The sequence below is a fragment of the Penicillium samsonianum genome, assembly GCF_028829775.1.
Source record: "Penicillium samsonianum strain IBT 33392 chromosome Unknown utg000005l_segment0_segment0, whole genome shotgun sequence".
Classification (NCBI taxonomy): Eukaryota; Fungi; Ascomycota; class Eurotiomycetes; order Eurotiales; family Aspergillaceae; genus Penicillium; species Penicillium samsonianum.
The window spans coordinates 1,665,021-1,688,375 of record NW_026643263.1 but is presented as its reverse complement, the minus strand read 5'-3'; the positions used below and the strand labels follow the sequence as shown (position 1 = coordinate 1,688,375).

The 23,355-nt window shown below is 48.2% G+C and overlaps 12 protein-coding genes across 12 annotated transcripts; 6 read left to right on the top strand and 6 right to left on the bottom strand.

Moving 5' to 3' along the window:
- Positions 1 to 139: 139 nt before the first annotated feature.
- On the bottom strand, positions 140 to 1,180 carry N7471_009560 (ribonuclease H2 catalytic subunit RNH201; the record flags this gene model as incomplete). The annotated part of the gene is made up of 1 exon (XM_057282279.1): positions 140 to 1,180. The coding sequence occupies one exon, from the start codon at positions 1,178 to 1,180 to the stop codon at positions 140 to 142; it is 1,041 nt and encodes a 346-aa protein (XP_057133162.1).
- A 253-nt stretch (positions 1,181 to 1,433) lies between these two features.
- Positions 1,434 to 3,827, top strand: N7471_009559 (Cupin domain protein; the record flags this gene model as incomplete). The annotated part of the gene is made up of 5 exons (XM_057282278.1): positions 1,434 to 1,495; positions 1,557 to 1,694; positions 1,783 to 2,960; positions 3,018 to 3,266; positions 3,330 to 3,827. 5 exons carry the CDS (start codon positions 1,434 to 1,436, stop codon positions 3,554 to 3,556), a joined length of 1,854 nt encoding a protein of 617 aa, XP_057133161.1. The 3' UTR covers positions 3,557 to 3,827.
- Positions 3,828 to 3,885: 58 nt separating this feature from the next.
- Positions 3,886 to 4,948, bottom strand: N7471_009558 (TBCB family protein; the record flags this gene model as incomplete). Its single annotated transcript, XM_057282277.1, has 3 exons — positions 3,886 to 4,226; positions 4,298 to 4,517; positions 4,673 to 4,948. The coding sequence occupies 3 exons, from the start codon at positions 4,946 to 4,948 to the stop codon at positions 3,886 to 3,888; spliced, it is 837 nt and encodes a 278-aa protein (XP_057133160.1).
- Positions 4,949 to 6,154: 1,206 nt separating this feature from the next.
- N7471_009557 (tRNA (carboxymethyluridine(34)-5-O)-methyltransferase) lies at positions 6,155 to 7,023 on the top strand (the record flags this gene model as incomplete). The annotated part of the gene is made up of 3 exons (XM_057282276.1): positions 6,155 to 6,250; positions 6,304 to 6,428; positions 6,558 to 7,023. 3 exons carry the CDS (start codon positions 6,155 to 6,157, stop codon positions 7,021 to 7,023), a joined length of 687 nt encoding a protein of 228 aa, XP_057133159.1.
- A 280-nt stretch (positions 7,024 to 7,303) lies between these two features.
- Positions 7,304 to 8,253, bottom strand: N7471_009556 (MYB DNA-binding domain protein; the record flags this gene model as incomplete). Its single annotated transcript, XM_057282275.1, has 2 exons — positions 7,304 to 7,718; positions 7,793 to 8,253. The coding sequence occupies 2 exons, from the start codon at positions 8,251 to 8,253 to the stop codon at positions 7,304 to 7,306; spliced, it is 876 nt and encodes a 291-aa protein (XP_057133158.1).
- Positions 8,254 to 12,050: 3,797 nt separating this feature from the next.
- N7471_009555 (ubiquitin carboxyl-terminal hydrolase) lies at positions 12,051 to 13,980 on the top strand (the record flags this gene model as incomplete). The annotated part of the gene is made up of 3 exons (XM_057282274.1): positions 12,051 to 12,242; positions 12,293 to 12,699; positions 12,732 to 13,980. 3 exons carry the CDS (start codon positions 12,051 to 12,053, stop codon positions 13,978 to 13,980), a joined length of 1,848 nt encoding a protein of 615 aa, XP_057133157.1.
- Positions 13,981 to 14,078: 98 nt separating this feature from the next.
- On the top strand, positions 14,079 to 14,666 carry N7471_009554 (uncharacterized protein; the record flags this gene model as incomplete). Its single annotated transcript, XM_057282273.1, has 1 exon — positions 14,079 to 14,666. The coding sequence occupies one exon, from the start codon at positions 14,079 to 14,081 to the stop codon at positions 14,664 to 14,666; it is 588 nt and encodes a 195-aa protein (XP_057133156.1).
- A 495-nt stretch (positions 14,667 to 15,161) lies between these two features.
- On the bottom strand, positions 15,162 to 16,369 carry rpn8 (proteasome regulatory particle lid subunit RPN8; the record flags this gene model as incomplete). Its single annotated transcript, XM_057282272.1, has 3 exons — positions 15,162 to 15,764; positions 15,844 to 16,115; positions 16,186 to 16,369. 3 exons carry the CDS (start codon positions 16,367 to 16,369, stop codon positions 15,162 to 15,164), a joined length of 1,059 nt encoding a protein of 352 aa, XP_057133155.1.
- Positions 16,370 to 16,892: 523 nt separating this feature from the next.
- Positions 16,893 to 17,861, top strand: adk1 (adenylate kinase ADK1; the record flags this gene model as incomplete). Its single annotated transcript, XM_057282271.1, has 4 exons — positions 16,893 to 17,052; positions 17,110 to 17,162; positions 17,224 to 17,378; positions 17,456 to 17,861. 4 exons carry the CDS (start codon positions 16,893 to 16,895, stop codon positions 17,859 to 17,861), a joined length of 774 nt encoding a protein of 257 aa, XP_057133154.1.
- Positions 17,862 to 18,118: 257 nt separating this feature from the next.
- Positions 18,119 to 19,704, bottom strand: N7471_009551 (Gfo/Idh/MocA family protein). Its single transcript, XM_057282270.1, has 4 exons — positions 19,603 to 19,704; positions 19,511 to 19,531; positions 18,909 to 19,439; positions 18,119 to 18,824 (listed from the first exon to the last, which is right to left on the bottom strand). Exons 1-4 carry the CDS (start codon positions 19,634 to 19,636, stop codon positions 18,253 to 18,255), a joined length of 1,158 nt encoding a protein of 385 aa, XP_057133153.1. The 5' UTR covers positions 19,637 to 19,704; the 3' UTR covers positions 18,119 to 18,252.
- Positions 19,705 to 19,817: 113 nt separating this feature from the next.
- On the bottom strand, positions 19,818 to 22,657 carry N7471_009550 (putative mRNA cleavage factor complex component Pcf11). The gene is made up of 5 exons (XM_057282269.1): positions 21,844 to 22,657; positions 21,355 to 21,783; positions 20,408 to 21,301; positions 20,008 to 20,358; positions 19,818 to 19,953 (listed from the first exon to the last, which is right to left on the bottom strand). Exons 1-5 carry the CDS (start codon positions 22,006 to 22,008, stop codon positions 19,906 to 19,908), a joined length of 1,887 nt encoding a protein of 628 aa, XP_057133152.1. The 5' UTR covers positions 22,009 to 22,657; the 3' UTR covers positions 19,818 to 19,905.
- Positions 22,658 to 22,834: 177 nt separating this feature from the next.
- On the top strand, positions 22,835 to 23,300 carry N7471_009549 (uncharacterized protein; the record flags this gene model as incomplete). The annotated part of the gene is made up of 4 exons (XM_057282268.1): positions 22,835 to 22,969; positions 23,028 to 23,052; positions 23,109 to 23,118; positions 23,174 to 23,300. The coding sequence occupies 4 exons, from the start codon at positions 22,835 to 22,837 to the stop codon at positions 23,298 to 23,300; spliced, it is 297 nt and encodes a 98-aa protein (XP_057133151.1).
- Between the last annotated feature and the right edge of the window lie 55 nt (positions 23,301 to 23,355).

Genomic DNA, 23,355 nt, shown 5'->3' with positions numbered 1-23,355 from the left:
TTCTATGTACGAGTCTTTTCATGCTATTTCATCTTTCATTTGTTCTCACTCTTGCTGTGCTTTGTCAAGCAAGCGCAAGGGGTATCATTAATGTTTTATTAAGTTTCACGTCTAATCACATTACACGGAGCATTCGCATTCAGAGAACCTCGGTTTGTCTGTGGCCATACCAATCTCGTAATCCAACCTTGCCCGTGCTTTTCCCGGGGGCTGATGATAGTAAGAACTCATCCAGCCGAGGTGCTCCTTCCTCCTCTTCGTCGGGCCAGTCGACTCGTGCTCCTCCTTTCATTTCAAGCATCTCCTTCGCAGTGCCCCAGCTGAATCGACACTCGTTGCCCCATCCAAATACAGGGTCCATGTTGCGTCGAAGCCATCCGACACACTTGGAGTCCGAGGGATAACCACTTCCCCAAGTCTCGGGGGTTGTGGTAAGTGACTGCTCAGCCCGAAGCACGGCCTCGTACATGACTTCCAGTGCAACGTCCCGCGTCACCTTGGCTGCCACACTGGCGGCGCTGACACAGGGATACAAGGAATCGGCCTTCTTTGCCACTGTGATTTTGAGAGATGGGAAGATTCGCTCCAATTTTTGCTGGTATGTAGCGGGGTTCCCGATCGTGTCAATGTATACCTCTCGCACATCCACTCCACGGTCTTCAACCACCCCTCGAATAAGCTCCACTGTGGCATCCATGGCCTGGGCGTTCAGATTGTATACTGCGGTGGGTGATCTCATCATGCCAGAAGAGATGTCGCGTGCCGAAAGGACTTTGACCGCATATCCGCAGGACTCGAACAACGAATCTCCTGGTGTATTCAATAAATGCATCAGGTTCGCTCGCACGGCTGGTGTAAGCACTTTGCTGTCATCAAAGCTGTGTTTTTCGGTCAAAAGCGAGTGATGGAGATCAAGAGGGAGATAGAAGGCACCGTAGACCATTGGCCCCAGGACAGGACCACGGCCGGCTTCATCAACACCCAAGACACATGGTGTACTCTCAACTGTATCATGAATCGTGGGTGAGGTCTCTTGGGGCGTGATTGCATTTGGGCATGGGGTGTAGTATGCGTAGGACTCGCCGCAGAGAAGGGGTTCTGAAATCACACTAGGAGGAATAAAGGTGGAGGATTCCTTGGGAGGATTGACGGGGGGAGTATCATTTGTCATAATAGGCATATAGAAGATTGAAAAGTTCGTTTTAAAAACGAAGAAAAAAGAAAGTCTTGAGGGTATGGAGTATAAAGAAATGCAAAAGATCTCCCCGAGTGCACAACGCGTCGACCATTCGGGATTAGCGGGGGGCGCGTCTTGCTCTTCCCGCCTAAATTCCGCATTCCTCCCCTCCACCTTGTGTCTCTCTTTGACTGCTTTTCTTGAATCTCTCCTTACCTTTTGAATTTCTATTCTATCCTGGTGCTAAACTTTCAATATGGCACGAGGGCCCGGAAAGGCCCGCGACTTCGACTACTCCAATGTGGGAACCAAGGGAAGGTGAGTCGATTTGTCATAGTCAATTCTACTTACTAGGAACCTCTATACTGAATACGTCTAGGCGCACTGGCATATCTCTAAAGGAGGGTAGACGCGACGAACATGGAATGGAAGAAGTTGACGGTCTCTTCTCATCTCCTGAAAAGTCGCCTGTGGAGTTGAATGGGTTTGAAGACGTGGAAAATGACTCTTCAGTTGGGTCCGAGGGCATGTCAATGGATGAAGGTGGGCTAATTTAGTGTCGCCTTATATTACCGACTCATTGTGTGCTGATGCAAATTCTATAGGCAATGCGCCAGATCCCATGGACTTCCTCAAGGGCACGAATGGCTCACGTACCTCTTTTCTCCCCCTCCTGCCGCGCGGTCGCCGATGAAGACTGGCCTCACTGGGTCTCCGCGGAGGACTCCAGCGTTGCAATCCACTCCAGACCCGCAAGATCTTCTCGAGTCGTCTAGTCCGTCTGACGGCAAAGGTTTCGCGGGCGCACAGGGAGAACCGCGTCAAGATGCATCTCCTCTTTCCACTCGCTCGGTGAATGTGGGACGCCCGAACCAGAGGAATGGCACACGACAAAAACCCGCGACAAAAGCACAGCTAGCAGCAGAATTTGAGCCCGCAGGCATACATGACTTTTCCGACTATTCCGACGGCGACGGCGACGAAAACGCGAATTCATTCGCCGCAGTACAACAAGATTTCGGTGACAGTCTGAATGTCGATTCTGATTCAGTTGCTGCAGAGGAACTACCCGATTCTCCCGGGCAGGACCAACACGATCATGACGACAATTCATCTACGGCTGACACGACTCCGCCTCGGGAAGAACCCGTTATGGCCTCCAAGTCAACAAAGAAGGCCGCGCCAAAGACCGCCAAGGCAGACAAGAATCAGGCAAAACCCCCTGCGCCGCGCGGACGTCCAAAGTCTCAGCGCCGTAACATCGAAGAAGATGTCGACCCCAGGCCAACCAAAAAGCGGAACACAACCAAAGAATCCCCACCGGTGCGTGAACCTTTGGAACCGGAATTGGATCGAGTGGTTGAGAATTACGCCAACCGCACAGGGCCTTTGAAAGGCCGAAGTTTGTATATCCTCAAACGTGAAAATCCTACCGACAACAGCGCGACTCACACTCGATCTGGGCGAGTTTCGGTCCGACCACTAGCATACTGGCGCAATGAACGGTGCGTCTTCGGTGATGGGGAGGCAGCCGAGGGACATCGATATCCTCTTTCAACCATCAAAGAAGTCATTCGCACCGAGGAGCAAGAGCCTGAAAAGAAGAAGAAGAAGGGGAAACGCTCAACGTCCCACAAGTCTAAGTCTAAGAAACAAAAGGATGACACTTCAGACGAGGATGAGGATGTTGATCTCTGGGAGAAGGAAGGCGGTGTTCTTCATGGCTACACCCTCAAATGGGACGGGAAAACACAGACGAGTTCGAAGGAGGAGGAAGTGCTAGGTATGAACCCCCAACCCCTTCGTAGTTGGTTCCTTTACTAAGTCTATCTTGATACAGACATTGCATATGCTCCCTCCGGAATTGAAACCAGAGAAGTCAAAGACTCAACATTCCGATTTGCGAAGCTGCTTAGCTCGTCTTTCATCGGATCTGGAGTTGTGGAGCTCCCACCTGATGGAGTCAAGAAACCCAAGAACTCCAAGAAAATGCATATGGTCTTTTATGTCTGTCACGGGCGTGTTCAAGTGGATATCTCAGGTGTCCAGTTTAGTGCCGGAAAGGGTTGTGTTTTCCAAGTTCCTCGTGGTGAGTCTCATTTTCCTCTGGCTTCTTGATTCGTATCAGTTAATTGACACATCCCATCTCCAGGTAACTATTACAGCTTTGCAAACACCCATCAAAAAGAGGCTCGACTTTTCTTCACGCAAGGCTGTGTCCCCGATGAGAACGAGAACGAAGACGATACACCCCAGATGTCTCATGATGCCGGTCCTGAGAGCGAATTTGAAGCCGACACTCCCACCGCTCCTGTTCACGCCCCTGCTAAGAAAGCCAAGGGTCGCCCCAAGGGTAAACAGAAGAAGACTGGCAAATGATCTCTTCCATTAGCTCTGCCCTCCACTCCTGTTCTCATGTTTGTAGGCATTGACAACGCGCCATGATACCTGTCTTCTATGTGGATACCCTGAAATCTTATTTTGTGGGCGTCTAAATGTCTTTTATTGTTATTCGTTCTTCAGCGATTTGTTTCATACGATTACCAGGGAATATGGCGTTTTTTTCCGCCTGTTTCTCCAGTTAATTATGCAGTATCTATTGGTGATAATTGGTGATGGAAGAGCCGACTGAGAGAAGCCGGGAATCAGAACCTCATTTATTCGAAAATATCGAAATGTATTCATTCAAAGTATACATACCCAGAGTATCAAATCTCTTCCATTAGGTCATCTAGGTCGTCATCTAGATCCAACGGGGGGAACTCTCCGACCTCGACCTTCTCGGGCTTCACAAAGACGCCCCTGTTGCCTAAGCACTCGAAGTAGCGCTGTCCGCCCACACTACCGTCGTTCTTCCCCATCGGCTCGTCAAGCTCAATCCCGACCCAGATTGGCTGGAGATCTGCCGGAAGTTCTGCATCCTGTTGCAGCTCGCGACCTGGACCGGTAATAGGAATAGTCGGTACAGGTCCAACGAAGCGGACCGTGCCGCGTCGAATATGTGGCGGAGATGATGGCAGAACGATAGCTCGTTTAGCAACAGTGATTCCTGCCAAGATGTCATTAGGTCAATGAAGAAAAGAAAGCGCATTGACACTTGAGATGGTTGTTTCAACGAACCTCTCGCTTGAACCTCGGTCCGGTCTTTCTCAACTTGATGGCGCAGGGCCTCTTCGGGCGATAGAGCGTTAGGATCAAACCGGCCCAGCTTCTGGTTCTTCTTCCAAGCCAATACAGAGTCCGAACGGGCCTCGTATGTCTCAGTTGGCAGCACATATTTCTCGACTGATGACAAGTCGGTGAAGTTAGCCCGCATGGTTTGTGGGCGGCTATCATTGACCTGGTGAGGATACAAATCAGCAAATATTCAGAATTCGCAGCAAAATATCTTGCCCCGGCAACTCCAATTAGAGGACATGGCGTTTTGGGTCCGGCAAAGCAGCCAGATCAGGGTCAAATAAATAGCAAAGCATAGAAAAAAAAGGGAGAACCAACCTCGATCTCCGACCCCTTCACCAACCCCCAATCCCCAATCAGGCGGTCGTCCCCATCGGCCCATTGATCAGGTCGACCGGGGACTTTCACCCGCAGGCGCTGGCATCCTGGCGGGATTCCCGTCATAGTCTCCAGCTTTGCCTTAACTTGCATCACCGTCCAGGTTGGGGTGATGCGGCGTTCAGTCAGGAATCGAGGCTCCGAATTCCCGGGCTTGGCTAAAGCCGCGTTGGTGATGATGACGGAGATATCCATCGGGGTAGGCTGGAACGCCATTTTGTCTCTGTATCACTTGGTTTGTCTTTTCGTGTTTCTAGAAAGAAGTGTTAGAATGGGCTGTGTGAATGAATGCAAGTACTTGGTGGTAGGGTGTGAGGTATTAATAAAATAAAAAAAAGGCGAAATGAGACAACTAGATTCAAGATTCCATGATCCTTAGAGTGACAAAAAAACGAGAACAGACTATGCATTCGGCACCAGTGCATGCTGAATTGCTGATATCAAATTCCCCTGAGGGGGCTCACAAGAAGCTGCCTGCACTTGCCAGGGCAACTTTGTGGCATTTGATGACAAGAGCACAGCCTATTCTAGACAAAAAGGACAATCCTTGAACGAGGTAGATAGTACTTACAATTGATTTTGTGTTCCCCTGTGATTGACAGGAAAAGGAATATCGCCCGATCTCGAAGAAGCGATTATTAGTAAGCGGTCTCCGCCAGGAACAGGCACCGCTTGATGCTACACGCAGTTGAGAATGGAATTGGCAAATGATATATGAGCTTTACGGAGGACAAGGTGAAACTAAAGGAAACCCCTGTTTTGGTGCAGGTTATGTAGATAAACAATTGCCTGAACGGGATGTCAAAGTAGGATGTCGAAGTAAGTCAACATTCTGTAAAAAAAAATTGATATAAAAAAGAGTCATAGCTTATTATGGTTGATTAAGGTTACCTATTTACAATATCTACAATAAAGACATATATAAATACATATAAATATATGTGTTTGATTAGTACCGCCGTGGAATCCTGTGAAATTCCAATTTACTACGTGGGCCGTGTTATGAATACACATCTAATTATTGTCATAGAACAATTCAAGTATAGCCCTATTATTGAAACCAGGCCTATCATAATCCTGGCTATACTCCAGCGCATTGTGCAGTATATCATATACTATGCCATAGTAGCTTGTATTATCATAGGAGCAGCGTTTATACTTCACGACTGATAACCCTTTCTATATGACTCTACAGCACTTGATCAATTTCCAATTAAAAATAGACAGTACAGTTAAACTTGACATAATTCAAGCTTGATACTTTATACTTTATGCTTTCTGAATATCTACATCTATAAAATTCAACATCGCGAATATGATGTAGATATTATGCCCGTTACAAATCGCGAGCCACGTGATATCCATCTTCGCTTGACTTTTCAACTCTTCAAGAGCTCCCACATTATTCACGACGAGAGCATCATGGCGTCCCAACAGACAGGCGAAGCCTATGAACAGCAAAATGTCCATGAAGTGTACCAAGAGATTGCTCAGCATTTCTCCGCCACCCGCTACAAGGTGTGTTTTAAGCGACTGGCTCCCGCAAAACTCCGTTCTAACCACATTTTCAGCCATGGCCTATAGTCGAGCGATTCCTCACAAGCCTGGCACCAGGTGCAGTGGGTATAGATGTAGGATGTGGTAATGGCAAAAACTTGATGGTCAATCGAGATGTTTTTATCATCGCTTCAGATAGGTATGTTTTGATATGAAGTATTGAATTTTTGGATTTTTGGATTTTCTATAGACTGCTTTATTTCCTTGGGATATCATCCCGCTTGTCTAATGTATCCCTTTAGCTTGGTCTGGGCTAATCCGGTGGCAGATCTGAGAACCTGGCTCGGATTGCCCTGCAGCACCAGCCGCATTCGACCGTGGTGGCCGATATTCTTGAGCTCCCACACCGGGATGCAAGCTTTGACTTTGCGATTTCAATCGCGGTGGTGCACCATCTTTCCACTCCGGCTCGGCGAGTCCAAGCTGTTGCCGAGATCATGCGAACTGTGAAGCATGGTTCAGAGACGCAGGAGGGCGGGAAGATCCTGATCTATGCCTGGGCCCTCGAGCAAAAGAACAGCCGTAGAGGTTGGGACAAGGGTGACGAGCAAGATCGAATGGTTCCCTGGGTTCGTAAGGGTGATCAACCCCAGACTTTCCATCGCTACTACCACCTATACGCAGAAGGCGAGCTGGAGCGCGACATCGGCAATGCTGGCGGTCGTGTGCTAGAATCCGGGTACGAGAAAGATAACTGGTGGGCGATCGCAACCCCCAAAACGGCTGACGTTTGAAAATGTGGTATGCGCTCCGAGAGCCAGCCTCGGAGTCATGGGGAAAACACATCAATTCGCACTTGCTGGCCCCGCCAGAATTTCTGGAAAAGGAAAAGAACAAACACCGAGGGGTAGAAATCATCTATACGATTCACTATCCCCACAAATCACGATATACCTCCAACCGGCGCTATGCAATTCGTAACAGAAAATCACAAAAGAAACAAGGAAAAAAAAAAAGCAAGAGGGGAAAACTCAAGGAAAGACGTGTAGGCGTCATCTTCATCGTCATCTCATCCTAAGGCATGGTCCGAGGGGGCATACCAGGGTGAGGGCCCATGAGACCTGGCGGGGGAATCCCCATCTCTGGCGGTCGTCCCATCCCATAGAACTCTCTCGGGGGAGGTGGAGCGGGTGCGTATGCAGGAACGCCTGCAGTGAGCTCTTCGAGGGAGGGAAGTTGAGGTGGAAGGCCTGGCAGATGACCTGGGATTGCGCGTGAGGAAGATCCCTTTCTCGGCCGGGATAGTGAGGTGCTGGCGCGGCGTGTTCTGGTGGTTGGGGGATCGATGGCCGCACTTGAGAGAGAGAATGGCACTACGCCCGCGCGTCGAGCCATCTCCTGCTCTCCCAGCTGCCAGTGCATGGCCTCTGCTGCACGCCATGGGATAGCCATTTCCTCCGCTACCTTGGACCACATTTCGGCTTTGAATCTACCAGATGAGTTGCGAGATTAGTGGATTTGTTTTCTTTTTTTTTGAGAAGCCATCTCTTCCCCAAAACCTACCTCTCATATAAACGGGCTAGTTTGTTCTTCTTATCTTCATCCCATTCACTTCGGCGTTCCAGGTAGTTCTGATAATGAAGACGGCAACTGATGGCACTCCGGCCGGGGAGTCGTTTGCTGATATCCTCCCACTTCATCCCACTGCCACGCAGTTCGATGATCAAGGCGTCCTCATCTGGCGACCACTTGGACTGCTTCTTTGCTGGAGATTCGGAGGTATGTGAGGGCTGCAGGCGCTTGGCAGCACCCGACGGGCCGGTCTTGGTCAAGGGTGGCATGGCCATGGTAGCCGGGCCCGGCATCGTCATCATGGGACCCAAGCCCAGTGGCGGCCCTATCGTTCTGGGCGGGTACCCGGTGTTCCTGCCCGGGGCGGCTTCTTCCTCATCTTGGGGCTTGAGTAGCAGTGAGATATCCACTTTGACAGGAGGCAATATAGGCCGATTTTGTAACGCAATCATATGCGCGGATGAGCACCGGTGAATAGAATAGAAAACAAAGCAGCAGGAAGATCCCCGACTGGAGGGGGAAGGGGGGAAAAAGGGAAAAAGACGGAAGGTGCTCGTGATCCCAAGTCTTGTCCCAAATATGACGACAGAACGATCAAACCCGAACTAACGAATCTTCAAAGTTTGGAAATGAATTGGATTTGAAAATCTCCGGGATATCAGAGAACAGAAATGAGGGGAAGGAAGTATGGAAGTATGGTGGAATGTTGCTAAGGAAGAGTCAAGGATTGTAGAATTCATTAAAAGGGAGAAGAAGGAAAAGGACGATATGAAGCATCCAAGGTGAAACGACTCCAGAAGTGACAGCTGATCTAAACCTATCTTGAAGAGAAGAGAGGAGAAAAAAAGAAGAGTCTTAGACCGTTGGGGGGTGGACTATTAAGGGTAACGGCTGTTACAGAGTAAAAAATACTTCAATATCCACTGGTTTTAATTAAAGATGCGGTCAGTTCCCCTGTTCTACTTTGGTGATCTTCGGGTTAGGTCTGTTAACTCTTTTTTTCAGTCTGTAGGTCTTCAGAGTTTAAGTGTATATATATACCTTAGAAATGGAAATGTATATAAATGTATATAAATATAGTCGAATTTGAAGAATCTCTAGACTATGGACTTTTGAGCTACAAAAAAGTATATATGTATACCGTAAAATGTTTGATATGACCTGCAGAGTTTCATACTAACCTAGAAAAGGAAGAGGGGCAACCTTGGAATTCAAACGGTGTACTTGGCCCTTAGTACCATAACCATATAGTATAAATAAATTATGTTTAACTCTCCCAGTGGCTACTAATTCTACTAATTCTACTAATTCATCCTAATTGGGTATATTTTTGATTTTAATTTATATTCAAAACTCAAAAATGATAAATGATAAATGAGAAATTAAATTATATAATAAATTATATAAAATTAAAAAATCTGTTAAAAAAGGTAAATAAATAAAATAATAAAAGTAATAATAAAATAAAAACCGGGGACCCGCATCACCCTTTAGTTAAATGAGAACGGTCTTTTCCGGTCCAGAGCCAACTCAAAGTTCCAGATCGTTTAACGGCTTTTATGGAACTTACCAAGGTTGAAATCATTTTATACCTATACTCCGTATGTTCACGGACATTTACTAGGATATGTCAAATCCTTGGAACCAGTCGGGGATTTTTCTCTTCACTTTCCAAGGTTTCTCCCCTTGCTCTTCTCTTCTGTGGGGCTTTTCCGGGTTCCTGACTCTCGGGTGTGTGTTTTCTTCATTTTCTATATACATTATATAAAAGAGATAATATAAAGGGTTGTCTTTAAAGAAAGCTGTAACATCTTTCTCTTACTTTTTTCTTTCTTTTTTTTTTTTTTATATGAATCGGTCCTGAAATTGGATCGGGTCCAGAGTCCTATTCTCTACATTCAATATATACAAAGTAGATTTAAGATTAGAAGTAATTTGTTCAGGGTAGGGTCTCAGAACTTGTGAACGACGGGGCACGCGTTCACGCATTTCCAAGATTAAGGGACTGGTGGGTCATATTCAATTTCCGTTGATTAATAGCCCTGTCAATTTCCTCATTTCCACAATTTCCAGACCAATTTCCCGTACAATGCAATTCTTAGGTACCTAGGGCACGTCATGCCCGTTAGACCCAGAAACCGGGCATATATGCTTGGGCCGAACACGAGTTCCTGGCCTTCCCAGGTTGGATCCTTGGATCCTTATATTATTCTATTATTCTCTTCTCTTATAATTATAGTATTTACATTAATCCCTCCCGAGGTACGGAGTATGGATATCCCTTATATGTCCCCTTTCAATACTTCTCCGCTGTATCTCCGACGATCAGTTTTCCTGAAACGTCCGTTCAGTCAATGCACCGAGGATCAGCAAGCTATCCCTCTTCCTGTTACCTCCGGGCCTCGAATCTCGTCTATCAACTTTCCAACCCGTCAGGCAACAAAAAGGCAAAGGGGGAAAAAAAAAAAAAAAAAGCCAAAGAAAGTCGAACGTGTAAGTGGATCATGCACAACGTTCGCGAGGCGATCGTTGCCTCCCTTGGCTTCGTTCGAAGCCAGCACAGACATGACCCGTTCGGCAGCTACGGCTTCATCGAACTTATGATCCGCTTGGAGTAACGGGGGCAATCCGTAGACCAATGCCCGGGTCATGTCCGAAGGGATGACAGGTAGAATTGGGAATATAAAGAGTTAAGTGAGACTGCAGGTCATGCCTCGAGACCTGAGACGAAAGATGAAGCAGCCACAGGTGTGATGATACGCGCAGGATGTCCTCTCACCACACCGTATGTACAGCTGAGGGGGGAAGAAGACCTGGACAGCTCAGCCAAAGAAATAACGGTGTGGAGTTTCAAGGAGGGGCAAACGTCGGATCATCATAACTATGACTTAAGTGGTAGCGAAGAGCTGGTGGCGCTGCGCGGAGTGTTTCTCTTTTCTATTTATTGTCGCGATCGCCCTAAATATCCCACATGCACCCGTTAGACCCGGTTTTTTTGGTGGCCTTTGATTCGAAGCTCATGATTTTTGCCGTCATTTCTATCATTTCTATCATTTCCGGGATTGATTTTAGGGGGTTTCTCTTGGGTCTTATAGGTTCGTTCTACCTTCACTATGTATGTACCTACCACTAGCCACATATGCACCGTGAACGGAGAATTTGGGTTCCACTTAGATCATTGAGATCATCTGCTTCAGCTGAAGTGGCGCTCGACCGTTTGGATTTGGGGCAGTGCGCGCAACGGTGGATCTTCGGTAGATGCGAGGAACCCTGCTGTCAATACCTATACAATAGTGCTATGGATCATCGGGGTCATATCTGTTCCGGGAGTGGATGTATCCCAAATATATACATATATATACTAACATGCACAAAGTACGGAGGACGGAGTACTCCGTAACAGAGACGACAAATCCCGACATAGAAGGATAAGGAGTACGGGTATGGCTTTCGGCCGGATCTCTGGATATTTTCCAGCCAATCATCAGCCTTCAGATTCCTATTTCATTTGGCTCCACATCTGAAACAGCTGTCTTGTGGAGGTCAAGTTCTAGACACTCTACACGTAGACACTTTAGGTGGAACTGGTTCATTTCTACTTCTACAACTTACTCCGTAGTAGAGTTAAGATTATCTTGACAGACTGGTCTCGAACATTCTTACAATGCGAAAAACCGGGGGAACACGGTTTAAAGGAAATTGGCTGATTCCAACCCATTTAGAGTCCCACTAGGCCCTGGAATTTGACTGAAATCTGACTGAAATTTGACTGAGATTGTCCCCGGGATGTTGACCTCAGGGATGCCCGAGTCATAGGTTTCATTTTCACTTCGTTTTCTCTTTGAATATGTGAGTGAACAGGTTTAACAGGTTCTATTTACAGAAATTGAGATATTCCTTCTCAAAGGAAGTTTCTTTGTTTGGATATAAGTCGACTTCGAATCAGATGTAAAATTGTGGAACGGCTGGAAATCCGTGAAAGAACGAAATAAGCAAAATGAAATTTCAATGAAATCTTAATGAGTGCCTCTGGGATTGACTTGATGGATTTCTTGACTTTCTTTGATCACTGTCTTCATATCGTTGATTCGTTGGTTTCATCGTGAATTCAATGAATTCGACTCGAAGCCATATATCTTTTGGGGAGATGGAAACAATGAAAATCGGTTGCAATACAAGATAAATTAAACTGCGAACCCCTCAAGTGAGCAATAGCTTCATGCCACATCTATTCACTTCGTATTCTATCATGACCAAAGGTAAAAAAGTCCCGGAGGAAGTCCCGGAGAAAGAGGAGGAGGCAGTTGAAGAAGAAGAGGAAGTTGAAGAGGAAGTCGAAGAGGAAGAGGCAGTCGAAGAAGAAGTCAAACAGGCAGAGATGGAAGTGAAAGACACAACAGAGCCAAGAGAGAAGTCACCAGAAGAGAAAATGACATGGAGAGTAAGTGTAGCCACCTCTTCAATATGAACACTCTAACAAGAGAGATATAGACTGGCATCCCCAAATATTGGCATCCAGACTTGCCCAATAAAACCACCGTGGGCTTTCCAAATGGCGGAGTTGACTGCTATCGAAATGCCGTCTTCCAAATGATTCTACATATGCCAATTTTCTACAATTGGCTCACCTGGTACAAGGAGCACCATGCCCCTAAGGGTCACGTTTGCAAACTGGGTTCATCTGAAGAAGGTCCCAGCGAATGTCAAGTTTGTCAACTTGCTGAGATCTTTGAAGGTTACTGGGCAGGTGAAACTGAAAGTTGGATGCCTACCTTTAAATCCCTAACACACTCGCTCTTGTATGGTTGGAAACCAGCCGGGGTAGACTCGGAACAAGACCCGGCAGAGTACTTTGAAGTGCTTTACAACGCGATCAAAGATAGCACCAAGCCTATGATGTATGTTATTCTCTCCATATCCCCTCACACAGAAGTTTGACTATAGACACCAGGCAAGGAGACTTGGAAGATATCTTCCAGGTCGACATCATCACGGTGACAAGATGCGCTGGGGAAAACCCTTGTCAACCAAAATACATGAGAAGCCCCCAACGGTTCATGATGATCCACTTCTCTGGGGAGGAGGGCGATGAACTCCCCGAGAAACCTACTTTGAGCGATATAATCGAACATCACTTTGACCATAAAGACGATTTCGTTGTGTGTGCGCATTGTGGAGGCAACAAGACATTCAGAGAACAAATTGGAAGTTTTCCTGAGATTCTCTTGGTCCAACTCAACCGCACCAACCAGGAGGGCCAGAAGATCGACACTGAAGTATATCTGAGCGATAAGTTGAATATCGAGACACGGTTCATCGATGAACGCTGGGGCAACGAACGAAAAGTCATCCAGTATAAATTGAGCTCGGTGGTCTTGCATCATGGCCAGGATGTAACACGAGGTCATTACAGTATCGGTGTCAAAGGTAAAGGAGACGAATGGACCAAAGCGAATGACACGCAAACCTTGGACTGGGACCCCGAAGGGCCGGGAGGCAACCCGGTCCATCTCGCTACCGGTTATCTCTTTGCATACCGCCGGTTACCCACGAATGACAAAGTACAGACAGCCACAGAGAGAACCGCAGACCACGATGCCATGGAAATCGACTCCGGTCCAGGGTGGGACGACGGGGGTGTGTTTGCGGATTTTGATTCTGGACCAGGATTACCCTCGGTGCCTGAGGGCTCTGTCCCAATCTTGGGGAATGATCTCAAGGCATTGGGGAAGTTCCTGGATGTGATGATTCCCAAGGTTGTCGATAGCTATATAGCTCGCTCGGCAGATGCGAGACGCAAGGAATTCGAGAAATGGGCGAATGAATGGGAGAAGAAGAGCGGAACAGTCAAAGCGAAGACTTCTGCCATTGGATCTGCCATTGGATCTGCTATTGGTTCTGATATTGGCACTGGTTCCAATGGGGATATAGTCGACTGGACCAAGCAACGAGGACGACTTGAGATAACTTTGACTGCAGATGCGGGGAAAGGGTCAAGACTTTTGGATCTTGAAGTTCAAGGAATGCACTACAATCGACTCAAGAGGAAGAAGGGAGAGAGGGCAGAAGAGGAGGAAGATGGAAAAGAGAAGACATATAACAAACTGTTTAGAAAGGTTACAGGCAAAGCGAAGGAATATGGAAATGGGAAGGGGAAGGGGAAGGGGAAGAAGAAGTAGAAGTTGAGAAGTTGATATATCTCGGAGTTGTTTTCAGTTTCATTTCATTTTTTTTTTTTAATTTTTCCTCTTTCCACATCTTCCACATCTCCCACTAAATGGATTCTAATTCTCCTCACATTTTCATCGATCGTTTGATCACAGAATTGGCAGGACAGCCAGCTGGTGGACATTCAAAGACCCTAAAACCACTGATGTTAACATTGCACTGTCTATTCCCAAATGACTTCCTCCCAGCTCTTGATATCCTCGACCGCAAATTAGTACGTCCAATTGTGCGCTCAGATCGATGTCCCACATCCCCAGAGACAGCCCAAGAGGATATTTTCATTGTTATATCTGCCTCGGTACCGCCTTCACTCCCGGGTTCATTAACCCTTTCCCAAGAAAAGGGCTACGAGGTTCGGTTGCGTGCCTGGAATTGCAGCTGTCCTACATTTACCCTGTCTGCATACCGAGACTCCCAACTTCCGGCGAATCATCCGACAAACGAACAGAACCAGGCCTACTCATTTGGCGGAACGTTAGCTCGTGGTACCGCTCGGGTGTCGCCTCCTACCTGCAAACATATCCTAGCCTGTATTCTGCATGCACGGTGCCCTGAGCTGTTCGGCGTTGACCGGGATGGCAAATTCGCCGTTTCCAAGGAGGAATTGGCAGGCTGGTGTGCTGGTTGGGGTGGTTGATTTGCTTGGCTCTTGACATGTCAACGCAAATTGATGTATGATGAATATTATGCACTTGGGGCAAAGAGTGGCAGCTGCTGAAGCGACCATATGAGAACCATCCCAGGTATCTGCAGATCACAACAAGTTCTATGCACCCTTGTCCATTCCACATGAACCACCTGCTCGTGTCCGGGCAATCAAATCGTTGAACAACGCATGAGAAGGGCCACGAATGGGGATTTGTCCCGGAGCCCCCAAGATTGCGGGATGATTGCATGATAGACACGCCAATGGCAGTCTTATTACTTTAGATGTACTTAAATATACAGATTACAGAGAAAACCAAGGTCTTTGTTCGCTGTGCGAAATGGACAGACTTGGGCTGCTAATAGGATATTGACCTTGTCTATCCGATATACAGCGAGATACAAGAAAAAACTGGTTGAAATGTCATATACTTCACTCGTTGGATTGAGAATTCTTTCCGGAAGTGAATAAATTAAGAAAAGTTCCTTAGTTCTTCTTCTTGTTCTTGTCGGAGCTATCCTGCTCTTCCTTCTGCTCGCCATTTGGCGAACCGGCCTTCTTGGCATCCTTGTCTCCCTTAGTTCCATTGGCCTCCTGGTCCCGCTTGGTGTCACTCTCCTCTTGCTGCTGTCGGTTCTGGATCTTGTTATCGATTAAGTCGTGGAAAGCCGTGATAGCACGGATCAAGCTGCTGATGTAGATAGCCATCAATTGGTCATTAGTCTTGACACTCATGGCCCGCGCCAACTCGCTGTTCTCGATCTGCGGCTCCTGGCCGCTGGTCCGCTGCGTCGCCGGTGGGGTGGACAGATTGGGAAGGAGGTTGAAAACATCCTGAAGGTTGCCCAGAATGGCGTGATTGACGGGAAGTTCCTTGTCGAGAACTTTCTGGAGGTATTGGCCGATATCGCGTAGCCGCAGATGCAATCCTTGCAGCGACTGCAGCTGCGACGTGATACGGGTGGAAAGTGTGCCGACTGCGACGTCCCTGATGTCTCGGAGGAGGTGCTCCACGCCAATCTCCTCTGCTTCTTCTGCCTCGATTATCGACGGGGTGTGCACAAATGTCCGGGAGGTTGTTGTTCCATCCTGCAAGTGGGAAAAAAAAATAGCCCTGGTTAGCCCCGATGGCCTGATGGGTGCTTCCTCGGATTCAATGCAAACTCACATCCTTAATTTCATCCACAGCGAAGTAAGCATCTGTAGGCACACCGACTTCCTTCGGTTGTACATCGACAATAACCAGCAAGGGGTTGGGCGTGTATTTCTTGAAGAGCTCATTGATCTCCAAATCCGAAGCGCGCAGCTTAGGACCCGAGTGGTACCAGCCGACTAGCTTCTCGCGAGCATTGATTTTCTTGAACATATCCCTCATCGATTCGACGAAGTTGTGATCCAAGAACCACACCGATGGGTCTTTTTCATCCTCCTCGAACGGGACTAGAGAGATAGACACACAGATGTCAGCTCATCTGTTGTATGGGTTTGATTCACCGAAGCTTGCACTCACCAGCAAAACTGTTTGATACCCGGACATTATCGCCCGAGTTCTCACCCAGCAGCACACCTACAACACGTTTCCGGGTACCCTTTGCCGTTCTCCCATAGTGATCTGCGACGGAGAGGAGGACTAACGGGGCAACCGTCACGGAGCGGTTGACGAGGGATAGCGTGTCCGCCGTGGTGGCAGGCATCGTGAAAGGGAGAAAAGGTGAAAAGAAATCGAGAGCTATAAGGGAGGATTAAAGCTCGTAGATCAAATAAAATCCAATGAAACAGCAAATCAACGCGAGACAGGAGAATGCGGTGGATGGAGAGCGATGATGCACAGGTGCTCTTGAGAGCTCTCCGCCACATGGCTGCGCCATCTTGAGGCTGGAGAACTTAGTAAGCAGCCACCTTGCACTTTTCCCAGTGAATAGAAGGAAGCTTGGAATATCGATGGATGTACATGAATAAATAATTATATAGAACATAAAATATAGAATATAGATAGAATATAGATAGATACTAAACCTAAATTGTATCATGTAACTTGTATACATCGCCTCTACAAAATGTACTATGCCCATGAAGACCGTGAAGCCCGTGAAGCCCGTGCTCTCCGATCCGAACCTCGGGCGCTAAGTTCCTTGCGAATCTTCCCTTTCCCCATTTCTCCGTTTCCCCGTCGACAGTCTTTCTCTTCTTCAAACCTCTCCCCTCTTACAATTCACAATGGCTCCCGTCACTGAAGAGGCCGTCTCCGGTCTGAAGAACACCATCTACCAGCTGGAGGCCAAGGTGTCCGAGCTTGAGAGCCGTCTCGCCAATGGCGGCAAGCCCAAGTCCTCCGCCGAGCAGATGCGCATCATCCTGATGGGCCCTCCTGGTGCAGGTATGCAATTGAACTATAATTGGGAAAAAGGCAATGGATTTTAACAGTTTCAATCAGGCAAGGGTACTCAAGCCCCGAACCTTAAGGAAAAGTTCTGCGCGTGCCACCTGGTAAGTAGAAGTTTGCCTGGGTACAGCATAAGCTCTTCCCGCTGATATATTTCCTGAATAGGCCACCGGAGACATGCTGCGGTCCCAGGTCGCGAAGAAGACCGATCTTGGAAAGGAAGCCAAGAAGATCATGGACCAGGGTGGTCTCGTCAGCGACGAGATCATGATCAACATGATCAAGAGCGAGCTAGACAACAACGCAGAGTGCAAGAACGGGTGCGTACATCTACATTCCCCTCCCCAATTTATTTTCTTCCGAGGTCCGGCCAGAAATTAACACGAGAGGTGGACAGTTTCATTCTGGATGGTTTCCCCCGGACGGTTGCGCAGGCCGAGCGTCTCGATGACATGCTCATCGCCCGTGAGCAGAAGCTTCAGCACGCCGTTGAGCTGCAGATTGACGACTCCCTGCTGGTGGCTCGTATCACCGGCCGCCTGGTCCACCCTGCCTCTGGCCGCTCGTACCACAAGATCTTCAACCCGCCCAAGGCCGACATGAAGGACGACATCTCCGGAGAGCCGCTGATCCAGCGTTCCGATGACAATGCCGAGACCCTCACCAAGCGTTTGGCTACTTATCACGCCCAGACCACCCCCGTTGTCGACTACTACAAGAAGACCGGTATCTGGCGCGGCATTGATGCCAGCCAGGAGCCTGGCCAGGTCTGGAAGAGCATTCTTGGAGTCTTCCGCCAGTAAGCGATTCTGTTGGGTTGATTGCATTCTAAAACGGGAATTTGGGGGGTAATTTGGGACAATTTACCAGTCCAGGCTCCGTGATGCTTACCTTTTTTTCCTTTGTTTTTCTTAATTGGGCACACCGGAAGCATGGCTGGTGTTTTCGTCCACATATAGACGTGGGTTTATCCCCTTGACCGCCATGTATAGTAGTATGTGCGTACCTCTGAGAGTACCGAATACACTCAAGACCGGTATGCATTCAATTGGATCTTTTGGTAAATCTTGTAGTCTTTAGTCTATTTCCATTCGGGGTTTAACAAGGCAACACATGGGTAGATGTGGTGTGTATTCACCTCATACCAATATTATTTACACTTGCCATATACCTACCTAAGGTAGTACCTCTCACCTAAAGTTGCAGAGGGTACTCAGTCGACTCAATCTTCTGAGGATAGGTCAAACCACCCTGCTTTCGCACCTCATCCATGACCTCCATTATCACGATACTCTCTTCCAATGGCAAGCCCTCACTCTCGAGCTTGCCATCGCGGAGACAACGAGCAACCTCATCAGCCTCCCAATACATACCCTTACCATTACCAGGGAACGGGCACTGAACCTCACGAATCTCACCAGCACCCTTCTTGGGAATGATACGGTAGCTCTCTGGCCGGAACGGCTGACCATACACCTGGATCTCGCCTTTAGTGCCCTGAATACGGATGGGAGGACCAGCCGAGCCCTTCTCATCCGGATCAGCAGAGACACGAATGTTGGTCATGGCTACACCGTGCGATTGTTGCGGGTGCGGGCCATTGGATGGAGTACTCGTGGGGAAGCTCAGGAGCATGGTTGTGGACTCGTCTGCACCGGTGAGGTGATAAGGAGTCATCTGCGAGGAGACAGTGGGTGGTTTCCTCTGGTCTCGGGGCAGGGTGTGGTATAGAGTCTGAAATACCCAGGTCAGGGAGTAGATACCCACTAGAAGAGCAAATCAGTCAAGGTTTTCTTTCTCTTTCTGTCCTCTGGGGGACAATCAATTAACAAAAATCCCAGAACACCTACAATCCAAGAGAGCACCACCGGCCAAATCGGGGTTCACCATGCGGTGAGTGGTACCCCATTTCGTCTCAACATCATCACCGAAGCTTGTATCAGCCACGACTCGGAGGACCTCACCGATCTCACCCTTCTGGATAAGCTCGCGGATCTGAATGCTGAGGGGGAAGTAACGAGTCCAGACAGCTTCCATAAGGAAGAGATTCTTCTTGCGGGCAATCTCGATGAGGATCTTAGTCTGAGCAGCGTTGACGGTGAAGGCTTTCTCGCAGAGAACATTCTTGCCTCCCTCCAGCGCGAGTCTGACGTTCTGGTAGTGGTGGGAGTGCGGGGTCGCGACGTAGATGACATCGACATTGGGGTCGGCCACGAGAGTCTCGTAGTCACCGTATGCGGAGCAGGGGGTTGTGATTCCTCGAGCCGAGATGAATTGCTCAGCCTTGTCCTTGGACGAGGACGAGGCGACGGCCACGACTTGGTGGGCTACGTCAGAGGCATCGCGGACATTAGGGTCGATAAGAAGGTCATTTGTGAATGCTATTGGGGGATAGGTTATTTCATGGGTTCTTTGTCTTATACGCCCAGGTATCGTAGAAGTGAGATCTTACTCTCAGCGATCCAGCCAGTGGCTATCAGTCAGTTAGCTTTGTTTTTCTGTTTTTCTTTCTTTTTTTCATTTCATGATAACAGGATCTCATACCCATGATACCCCATCGAACAATGTGTGGCGCCATGATAGTAAACTTGATGAGTAGAGTCAAGTGAAAGGTACAATAGTTGAAGATCGGATTAAAGAAAAGACAGTTTACGTCGAGGGAATTTATTTTATGGGGAAATTAGGCGGGGATGGGCCGAGCGGGGCAGGGTAGGTGGATGATTCTACGATGCAACATTATACGATATTGTGAAGTAGAAGTAGAAGGACTCAATTCGCTAACTAACGCCAGGGAGATATTCCCTATGCAATGCAAGAATAATCGCGTTGAAGTATGGTACAAAAAGGTCAGATCTCGGTCTTGATGCGCGTCTTCTGACTCGGAGATTCAGTTCCCTATGTATAGTTAGCTTTCTGAACATCCAGAAAAACACTCTCAAAGGAACTCACTTCAGCTTTCCGCTTGCCAAGAACAGAGTCGGGCGTGCTGGTCCGTGTCTGGCGTGTGGGTGCAGGGCCCTTAGTCACTTCGGAATAGCAGCTAGCATGATACACACGACTTCCGACCTTGGTTGCGTCTTGCCAGATCCAGTCCTGGACATCCTCAGACCAGGTCGATTCAAACTTCTCCTGGCAGATAGGGCATGGGGTGTTACGGAGAGTGGCGTCGTTCGGAGCTCGAATCCACGGCTTTGGCGGCTCTTGCTTGGTATTGCCATCCACGCCTGAAGCTCCTTCAGCGGTGGTTTGGGGATCCGCAGCACCGTTCTCGTCGCCAGCCTCTCGAGATTTGATCCAGTCCTATTGGAGTTAGAAATGAACGTTGAAAAAATAGACGAGATGAACATACCCTTTCGTCAACATACCAGCTGCGATTCTGAGCCCGCCGGGAGGACTCGGTCATGCGCTGATTGGTCTTGAAATGCCAGTCCAGATGCCGGGCCTTCATTTCCTTCCCTTCATCCGTGGTCAAGAAGCGACGGCCGCAAGTTCCACATCGGTTCGGTCGGGAATCATATAGAGAGACAATAAGTCCGAATCGAGGAATCTTCATAGACGCGGTGCTCATGGGGACTCCAGATGATCCATTGGAGGGAGTTGGAGTTTGTAACGGAGCTGGGGTGGTAGGTTGCATTCCATGGGGCAAGATGAACGGCATATTAGATCTACCAGAAACCGGTGTCGAAGTCGAAGGCGTAAGAGATGAGGGTGTCGGTCCACCAGGTAGAAGTCCACGTGCCCTCAAGGCCGCAATAAGAGGGTTCTCCGGCGCTGGCTGTGGAGGGCCGCTTTGGTGAGGATACTGGGGCATCTGAGGCAGCGCTGCCGGGATTTGAGGTGGTGGGGTAGATTGTTGACGCGAAGCGGTAGCTTTGATCAGCTCGGCGAGAGTGTTATGGTTTAATAGTTGCTGAAGGGGCTGCGAGACTGGTTGCGCTGGTGGTGTGGGGATTTGTGGAGGAGCGGACACTACCGGGCCATTCGTAGCGGCATTAGGGGCAACCGACGGCGGTCTTGTGGCGGCAAGGGCAGAGACCTGATCGCGGACAAGTTTCAACTGATCTGGAGAGAGCTGTTGTTTCTGTAGAATGGCTTGAAGATCCACCAACGCTTTCAAGCGTTGTTGAGAGACGGGGTTAAAAGGACTGTTAGCAAAGTCAATCTTTGCAGAAGCGATCAGGGCATCCACGTCTCGATTGAGGTAGCTCAAATCGATATCCTGTCGATGAGTCTGGGGAGGTGTCTGTGAGATCCAAATTAGCTTTCAATGTGACACACAGACGAAAGTAGACTTACCGAATTGGAATGACCATTATTGGTATATTGGTGGTTTTGTGAAGGCCGAGACATGTTCTGAGGTGGTGTAGAGCTGTTGGTCCACCCAGTCGGAGTCCCATTTCCACGACTACGGCCGAGGATGTCCGGTTGGGCCCTGGCCTGTTGTTGTTGCAAGGCCGCAGTGCGTGCTTTGATGAGAGCACTCTCGATGTTTCGTGTGATGTCGGGAGGGAAGACTGGGCGCGTGTCGAGTGAGCCAGGGGCCGGCTGCTTCCATGTATTGAGCATCTCATCCAGCTTCCTTCGGGTATTTCCATCAACCAGAGTATAAACATTCATGAATGTCTGGTACATATTCCGGCCAAGGAAGAGGGTGTAGGGGCTTCCAACGTTCTTGACGATGGAATCGGCTACATAGAGGGCTGGAAGCTTCTGCAGGGGTGGTGTCTACATAGTGGTTAGTACTCATCCTGTACTACGCCAGAAAAAAAAATCAGGAGCACCTACTGATCGAATGTGGTTCTCCAGGACCCGGGAGATAGCCATTGCGTGTTCGGTATTCTCTTTGGCGATGACGGTCAGAGTGCGGATCTGGATTCCATCATTGGTAGTTAGATCCTCCAAGGAGCTCTTGTAGTCCTCCGCAATTTCGTCGGAAACGAGGCCGGACATTATGGCGATGTGGGATGAGTCGGGATCTGGATTTATCAGAGATGTCGAGAGCAGAAACCAATATCAAGGCGAAGTTCAGCACGTGGTCTTGTTTTTTTTTCTTGCTCTTTTTCTTTGTTCTCTGGTCTTGTGTCTGAGTTTGATTGCTCCTTTCTTCTCTTCTTCTTCTCCTTCTTCTTCACTTCCTTTGAGATAGCTTCTGCCTATCCTTTTCCCTGTGACTATCAAGACTGTCTTCTTTTCTTAATCCTTGTCCTTGTTCCAAGGAACAAATTCTCTTGGATCAGCGCAAAGATGGAGAAATAGTCGGAACTTGTAAATGCTTGCTAGCTATCTTTGCGAGAATTGAGAAAACAATAGTATTCAAACGCTTGCTCTCAGTCCAACCCAGCCCGTGACCTTCCAGTGCCCTTGTGTATCTACCTTCCAGTCAAATAATCGCCGAGAGATGGTGATGGAAGGGAAGAAATGCCGCGTCCCGCGAAAAAAAACCAAGCAGATGCGGGGAGTGGAAAATGAACAAAAGAGACTACCAATACTGGGTAAATGCAAGAAAACAGCGCTGTGGGATGGTGAAGCAATGAAGTTCAAGGTTGACAAGAAAAAGAAAAAAAAGAGAGAAGCGAAGTGGTGAAGTGGTGAAGTGTTAAGGTGAAGTGTTGAGGTGAGGTGGAAGCGGCAAAGAGAAAGGGATTGTCAGATAGTCATGTGATCGTGGAATGACGCATTCAACTTCTCCTTGTTGGACTTGGACTAACGTACCTAACTTACCTACTTTACTTCGTACATTCAACAATTTGAAAGAGATATTATTGCATTATTCAATATGAAGCTTACATTTGCTGCCCTGCTAGTTCTACCACTGGCACTGGCCGGATCGCTCAAGTCCGTCATCGTTACTTTCCCCAAGGGAACGCCTGACTCGGTGGTTAACCAGGCCAAAATCTCCCTGGTGGCATCAGTACGCAGTGCTTCTTTGTTGCCATGAAGCTGTTATGACTCTGAACTGACACTTTTAGGGTGGCGTCATCACGCATGAGTACCGTAAGTTATACGTTCTACCTTGCCAACGTCGATGCTAACATACATTTCTTATGCAGATTTGATCAAGTACGGTTTCAACTGACATTTTTTGTCTTATAAACCTTTCTAACTATGGCTTTAGTGGCTTCGCTGCCGAGGCTCCTGTGAGCGCTCTCCAGACTCTCTCCACCCAGGATGCCCAATACAAACCAAATATCGAAGAAGATAAGGTTGTCAGTGCGTACGGAGACTATGCGGCTGCAGTCTAATATGCTCTCTCGAATGAGATACCCGGGTGTTGTGAATCTCACAGCTCTGAGCATA

What these genes read in the sequence shown, in the direction of transcription:
- N7471_009551 (XM_057282270.1), bottom strand. Translation starts at nt 19,636, where the DNA reads ATGGCGCCACACATTGTTCGATGGGGTATCATGG. An exon ending in TGTTCGATGGGGTATCATGG is followed by an intron (nt 19,532 to 19,602) that starts GTATGAGATCCT and finishes ACTGACTGATAG; the next exon opens with CCACTGGCTGGATCGCTGAG. An exon ending in CACTGGCTGGATCGCTGAGA is followed by an intron (nt 19,440 to 19,510) that starts GTAAGATCTCAC and finishes ATCCCCCAATAG; the next exon opens with CATTCACAAATGACCTTCTT.
- N7471_009550 (XM_057282269.1), bottom strand. Translation starts at nt 22,008, where the DNA reads ATGTCCGGCCTCGTTTCCGACGAAATTGCGGAGGACTACAAGAGCTCC. An exon ending in TGGAGAACCACATTCGATCA is followed by an intron (nt 21,784 to 21,843) that starts GTAGGTGCTCCT and finishes ACCACTATGTAG; the next exon opens with ACACCACCCCTGCAGAAGCT. An exon ending in TTGGCAAGCGGAAAGCTGAA is followed by an intron (nt 19,954 to 20,007) that starts GTGAGTTCCTTT and finishes AACTATACATAG; the next exon opens with GGAACTGAATCTCCGAGTCA.